Raw genomic sequence first — 7,413 nt, forward strand, 5'->3', positions numbered from 1 at the left:
CGTGCGTGCGTGCGTGCGTGCGTGCGTGCGTGCGTGCGTGCGTGCGTACGTGCGTGCGTGCGTGCGTGCGCCAGTATGAGGAGCTTTGCTCTGCACTTCCTAAAGAGTCCATGGAGCAGCTGGATTACCAGGTCTTGTGTTTTCTCTCAAGCGGCCCACTCTGGAGAGGATTACGGCTTAACGCCGGAATTTGACTCGACCAGTCGGACTTTGTCGCTGCCGGTCGCATGAGGTAGTGATGGTTCGCATTAGATCAGGTTTAAGCAGTACACAAGATCTTCATGTACACTCGTCCCAGTCATGGACGGATTAGGAGACAATGGGCTCCTGGGGACAGGCATGTAAAGGGCCCCAGCTTCACAGAGACATACTGTATTTATGGTGGTTTTCATATCTTTGTAGTCGTTTTGTGTCTCTTTGTAGTTGTTCTACATCTCTTTGTCAATGTTTTGCATCACTTTATAATCGTTTTGCACTTTGTGGGAGTTTTGTGTCTTTTGGTTCACGGTGTCAGCGTGGCTGATGTTCAGGGATGCTACTGCAGAAGGAACGAGCTCGTTCCATCCATGTGTTCTGTGTACGTTACACATTATCTGACGGACGTCTGTGCCGAGCTGAAGATGCTCGTGAGGGAGGAATTCAAATGAACGAAGCTTACGTTAACATCAGGTGTCGATGCAAAGGCACCGTGTCGCCAATCATCATATATGTGCACGTTTCCTCCGTGGAGCTGCTTCATGTCGCTCTGACATCATCACGAGGAAGTGACTTCCCTCTGACCTAGAGGTGACATGGTTGCCGTGGTGACAGCTTGCATCAAGTAAAGTAAAAGAGAAAGAAGAAAATAACCACTTCCTGTCTCTCCTCTTTCATCCTACAGAGGTACAGGAGCAGAGAGTCACTTCCCAGCATTCCACATCCTGATATGAACTCTCTGTAAAACAACCAGTGCTCTCTCTCTGTCTCTGTCTCTCTCTCTCTGTCTCTCTCTCTGTCTCTGTCTCTCTCTCGCTCTCTGTCTCTCTCTGTCTCTGTCTCTCTCTCTCTCTCTCTCTCTGTCTCTCTCTGTCTCTGTCTCTCTCTGTCTCTCTCTCTCTCTATCTGTCTCTGTCTCTCTCTCTCTGTCTGTCTCTCTGTCTCTGTCTCTCTCTCTCTGTCTGTCTCTCTCTCTGTCTCTCTCTGTCTCTGTCTCTGTCTGTCTCTCTCTCTGTCTCTCTCTCTGTCTCTGTCTCTCTCTCTCTCTGTCTCTGTCTCTCTCTCTCTCTCTTTCTCTCGAAAAATAACAACAGTATTCTTTATCAGATTTCAGAATAAGCCTTGATATTTGTAAGTAGCCTCGTTGTCTACATTCCACTGATGCGGAGCGATTAGTTTTGATTGTGGTGTCATTAAAGATGATGAATTGTTCAGTGTTTGGAGGGTTGTTGAGGAAACGGAGCGAGTTTTTCTGATTTAATGTTCCCTTATTTCCTGTGAGTCGGAGGCAATGGGCTCAATTCAGTTTTTTAATATCTCCTGTTTTTAGGGCATTTATAAACTAATTGGTCATTTTTAATACAAAACATAATAATCGTAAAAATCAATTTATTATTTTACTTTTAAATTCACAGGAGCACAGCCACAACTTTCCTTCACGCTTTCTGCAAAATACGTGACTGCGTCTCTTTTAGCTCACGCTCGACAAGCATCGACCCGTCTTTATTCTTTAATAGATGTGAGCAGTTATTATTGCTGCTCACATCTACTTCGTCTTCTTTACTTTATTCTAAAATGTTTGAAGTCGTCACATGACGTGTGAGTAAAGCTCGTCTTAGGTCATTTAAGTTCGTGCGTAACTTGTGCAGCATGATTCATGGGTGAAAAAGTGACGAGTCACCACATTACACTCAAACTGACTGTGATGTCACTTCAAGTGTGCACATGCAGCTTCTGAATGGCGATGCAACGTCTGGAGCTTCGTCATCGATTGCATCACTTCCCTCTCGTTCTGTTGAATTTGATTAAACCTCATCCAGCTCCGTTCATTACTGAGACGTTCTGCTTGCCTCTCTGGTCGGTGGGTCACACTCACGGTCCTCTTAGTCCATGTTGCTCCCCTCCGGCTCTGTTAGATCTAATCAAGAAAAACCCTTCAATCAAACACTTCCTGTCTGGACTCCTATTGGTCTCTGCATCGCGATCAAACTACATTCTCTCTCTCTCTCGCTCTCTTTCTCTCTCTCTCTCTCTTGTCTCCAGCTGAACTGAGTTGTTTCGGGAAGTCGACGTGATGTACACAGCGTGCACTTACTCATCATTTCCCATCATTTTCGCAGAAGCTGTAATCATTTAAAGACAATAAATCATGTTGGAAGACAGTCAGGGTGGCATTTAAATAAGCATTTATTATGCACTTCATCTGAACGACTGCAGCTCAAAGGTGTGTGCGTGTGCGTGTGTGTGTGTGTGTGTGTGTGTGTGTGAGAGTGAAAAGAGGTGCGCGGTGGCGTGAGATGAATTCAGACACAGGTGTTCAGCCTCACAGCCAAGGTAGATGTTCCCCGGCTCAGCACCTGGTCCTGCTAGGTAGATTAGCGGTACCACGATCAACATCGTTGGGGTTCCTTGGATGTGGGCCGAGCCCCCCGGGGGGGGGGGCACTGTGTGCTTTGGCAACAAGTCAACCGCCGTCCTCTCAGCAGATACACAAGCACCTTGAACAGATTTACACACCTCCTCTTACCGAACCCCTAAAACGTATCCAAAGTGCTCCACTCCAGTGCCACAAGCATGTACAGCCTGTTGTCTGTCACCATTGCCTTGTGTCTCTGATGGTGTAAATGCTCAGCGATCAGTTGTAGCTTTGTTTTGTAAAGATGCCTTTCTCCTCTGCGGGTGTCTGGAAAGATAAGACCCACATCTGAGTCTTCACGCTCCGCTCCGTCAAAGAGTTTACCTCAAACTTCAGGTTCAGACGCTTCACATTCCCCGAGAGGGCAACTCAAAACAAAGACTCGCCGTGCTAGGATTGATATGGTCTGTGGGAAGGAAAAGGAACACGAATATCAGAGATTAAAGCCTCGACATAGTCCAGCTGTACGGTCTACGTTGTCTAACCGTGCTGACATCGATGTATTCCTCACCATAAATAATGTGCCAAATAAAATGAAGCAGTCTTGCAGGTCAGATTTCAGTGACGCAGCTTCCCTTACATCCATAGACTGTATAAGAAGAGGACGTAGCCATCTTGTTTTTTTCACAGCCAGTGAACAGGAAGTGACCATATCTGGACTGAGGAGGAGTGACGTAGAGACGCCGTATACGTCTCTGGTAGAGACCTGTCAATCACTGTGTAGCCCCGCCCTAAAGCGTCCCCTGCTTTATGGTCTGTGTGACTCTAAATGGACCATAATTTACTTAGAGAACCGGAGGTTGCCGCCTGCTTACATCCCATCAATGTACAGAGCGTTAGAGGCAGTGAGAGACCTTTAAAGCTCTTATCTTCAGTACTCGTACTAATCATATATATGTGTGTCTGTGTGTGCTTTCATCCCAAAGTAGAGCTGCATGGTATGTGAGATCATACGTTGTATAATCTTGAAGTGAGAGCTTTAGATGAGTTTCCGGGGTTTGGCGGTGGCCCCGTGGTGGCAGGAGTCATGCAAAGCCTTTTAAATCTCGACTAAGCATCACCGTTGGAGAGCCTGATGATTCTAGCTGAGAGCAAGACTGAGTCACTGAAGGACTAACGTGTCCTCATTTGTCCGTATGTCCTCCAGTGTATTGCTGTAGTTAATCATTTTGCTTTAAAGCAGTTATATCTTCGCTCTACAGACTCTTTTAAGCTGAAATATGCATGCGCATGTTGGCAACTGAAGTGCCATTTTTGCCGCAGACATCCAGACGAGTTAGCAAGATTTAAACTTTGAATTAAAACGATTACCAGCAACAAAATGTCTGTCTGGCTGTTGCATGTTTTTTTGTCAGAATCGATATTCCAACAGCGGAGTCCAGTTCTACAGAACTCAGACTGGATCAGGACCGATTCAGAGCAACGGGAGTTTCAGTTTGACGAGTGACCGTGTTACCTGGAGACCTTAAGCCGAATGCGTGCGTGGTTGCTCGAGGTAACTTGTGTCAGAGGTTGGTGTAGATAATAAACACAGATGAGTGTGTTATTAAAATGGATTGAAGACTTTTAGGAGGACGTCTACATATTCTGTTGAAATGTTACTAATAGTTTAGCTTAGCCTTGATGCTAATAGACTAAACTAGTAGATAGATGAAGAGGTGGCCCACTGCTGGGCTTATTTTCTGTCACCAGTGTAGCATGAAAGCATGGTGTCATTTATCTGGCGATGGCAGCGTGCTTTCCTACGCTGTGAAAAACAGTGTGTGGATGAAGCATTAAGCTGTTAGATTGTATTAGTTAGCCAGCTACCTTGCTAATTCCACCATGCTTTATGCTACGCTGGTTATAGAATATGAGCCCAACAGTGGGCTGAGTATCCGGTCCCTTTGCCTCACTTCTTAATGCTAGGAGAGCAGTTTGCCAGGAGGAGAGCAGGCGGGAGTGAAGGAGACTAGCTAGCTCACTAGCTAGCTCTGGAGACCAGCTAACTAGCCATCCGTCATTTCCAGAGCTCCCGTCTACCCTTACAATACACAACAGCTACATTGCTGTATGAAAAAAGATCTTACGTAAGTTTTCTGATTTGCAGGCCTGATGGTGGAGTCACCAGAGTCCTTCATTATGAGCCTTTCACAGTTAGCTTTTCTCTCTTGCACAACGGAGCTGACCTTCTTGTTAACAGAAGGCTGCATTCCTGAGCAGCTCCAGGGGGAAGTGCAGGTGCCAGTCGACCTACTTTGCCAACGTCTCTGTAAACTTCTCCGTCATCCTCTTGTCTTCTCTTCGCGGTCTCTCCGTCCTCTCGCTTTCTCCTCCGTTCACTTTCACATTATTCTGCTCTTGTTCCCTCCACAGAGCTTTCTCCCCTTTTATCTCATGCTCTGTCATTTGGGGGTTTATTTCACAGCAGGCCTTTGCTTCCCTACGCACTTCTTTAGAAACGGAGGGAACATTAGCTTTTGATTAGACAGCCTGCATTTTCTGCTGGAATAATGGAGCTCTTGTCCTCTCGCTGCCATGCGTTTACCTTGATAATTGTTTTCAGCGCACACCCAGCTGAGAACATTACCCGCAAAAAAGACGTTGCATGTTTACAGGCCACTTTTTTTCGCAGATGCAAATGTTTTCTTGCATGTGTAGCTCTCCTCTCAGAAACGTGGGATGTTTCTGATTTTATGTAAATCTTTTGTGCAACCTGTCGCACTACAGTGAGCTATCTTCCTCTGTTACATCACGCTTAGTACGAGTGTGTGTTTGTGTTGTCAGGTTGTGCGAACCCCGAGGAGCTGACCACGGAGCGAGCCCATTCCGCTGTGGGCGAGATGTTCAAGACCCTCCGAGGTCTGAGCCACACCAGGGACCACCTGAAGCAGCTGCGCTCCATCTACATGGCCAGCGACGGAGTTCACCAGGTGTGAGACGCACAAACACACACCGTCAACATCCAAACACACACACACACACACGCACCGTGTGTTGCAAGGTGGTTCACTTCTAGTGGACGAATCTCACGCATCACGACTGTCGCAAGCACGTCGAATGCGAACCAAAATCGCCGAACTCAAGGCTTCAGACCGCAGTCCACAAAACAACGAGTACGTCCACTTCTGATATACAGTCTATGGTGCTCACATGGTTCATTCGTTGCCCCCCCCCCCCCCCCTCATTGTTCCTCACACACAGCTGCTTTCCCACCGGTCTTGTTTGCCTATTCTTGTTGTTACTGTGGTGAGAACTCGGCAAAGACTCAGCAGAGCACCTGTGTCCTTGGTTGCCTTTGTCCGTCTCGAGTTTGCGTCACACGGCTCGCACAGATCACTGAGAGTCTGTTTCTTGGAGCTTATGTAACTCAGAAGATCAGAAATGTGTGTCTGCGGTGGCTCTTACCTTTTCTTCAGGACTGTCGACCACCGTCACTCAGATTTGCTGCTTTTTTTTCAGAGAGTTATGGGTCAGCAACATAAAGGTTAGTCCATGAAAGTTCACGATACTGTTTTGTTCTTTGTGGATCCTCATTATTTTCTTACGTGGACATGAAAATAACTAGCGATGAGCTTGAACAGAAGCTTTGCAGCAGCAGGGACGTGTCAGTCCTTCTCTCTTTACATTCTGTTGATTGAGGCTTTTATTTTTCCAGCTCTTATAGAAGCAAATTGTCCAATTACAAAGCCGGCTGGAGCTCTAGAGCTCAGCAGGACAGTGAGATGAAATGTGTGAGATATAATGAGAAAATGTCCTCCATGAGGATGGAGTTAGAGTTAGATGAGAAGGTTGATGCCACTCTGCATAAAGAGGAGAGTGGCATCCATCTTCTCATCTAACGCTTGTCAGGAAAGTGAATAAGCTCATTCCCAAAATGTCAAACTATTCCTTTAACTCTGTTGAGATCCTAACTGCAGACTGAGTTCATCAAAGTTACTTTTCTATGCAGCCTCAGAAGGAAAAGTATAATCTGAGTCGTGTTCCTCTCAAATCGTCAAAACGTTCTAATGTCACCGGTCTGTGCAGCAACGTTCTCCGAAGGTTTCTGTGTGGAGGAAAAGAATAAGAGAAGTCACCAAACGTTCTTAATGCTGAAAGAAGAATCACACTTGATCATAAATCAGAAGGGCGTGGCCTATTGTTTGTTATTATCGTAGGTAACGCCCCCTAAACACTTTATAAAGGCCGGTGTGGGGCTGTGTGCAAATACTACCAAAAAAAGAAAAAGGCTGGAAGAAGAAGGAGTTCAGTGAATTTGAGTTTCTGTTAAATAAACGTAAACAAATGTTATTTTACAGCTGATTTGTCAACAGGTTCCACGGAATTCTATTAGGTCAATTAAAAGCAAAATTATTAAGTTATGTAAATTATTTTGTATCGTAACACAATGAATTTGACTGAAAAAAATAACTTCTGATCAACAAGAGATATTTAAGCTGAACCAAACTAAGACAATGATGTTACATGGACTTAAAAAATATATATTTACATGTTACTTATTTTGAATTTGTCTTTTCAACATAAATCTTAGTAGTAAAATGATCAATTAATTACAACATTATGTTTTCATCCTGTTTATTTTGTACTTGTTGGTTCAACTTGATTCTTCCACACAAATGAATTTGTTAAACCCAACATACATACGTTTCCTTTATTCACCAACATTTAGTAATCACCTTATCTTGGTAAGAGTGCTCTCAACCACTCGTAACATTTCCTCTCACCTAAGAGAAGAGCAAAGGTAAGAAAAACCTTGATGTATCCCAAAAATCAATGGGTACGAACACAAGTAAGGTGCAAATTAGCTCTCATATCGCTTC

At 45.0% G+C, this 7,413-nt stretch overlaps 1 protein-coding gene across 1 annotated transcript in view; it reads left to right on the top strand.

Annotated features, from left to right (window-relative positions):
* Positions 1–7,413, top strand: part of scfd2 (sec1 family domain containing 2) — a 91,456-nt gene that overhangs the window by 70,907 nt on the left and 13,136 nt on the right. Inside the window, exon 6 of the mRNA XM_031868229.1 lies at positions 5,378–5,523. Within this exon, the coding sequence (XP_031724089.1) occupies positions 5,378–5,523 (146 nt within the window). The remainder of the gene's footprint in view (positions 1–5,377; positions 5,524–7,413) is intronic.

The sequence above is a fragment of the Anarrhichthys ocellatus genome, unplaced genomic scaffold, assembly GCF_004355925.1.
Source record: "Anarrhichthys ocellatus isolate YVR2014 unplaced genomic scaffold, GSC_Weel_1.0 scaffold42, whole genome shotgun sequence".
NCBI lineage: Eukaryota > Metazoa > Chordata > Actinopteri > Perciformes > Anarhichadidae > Anarrhichthys > Anarrhichthys ocellatus.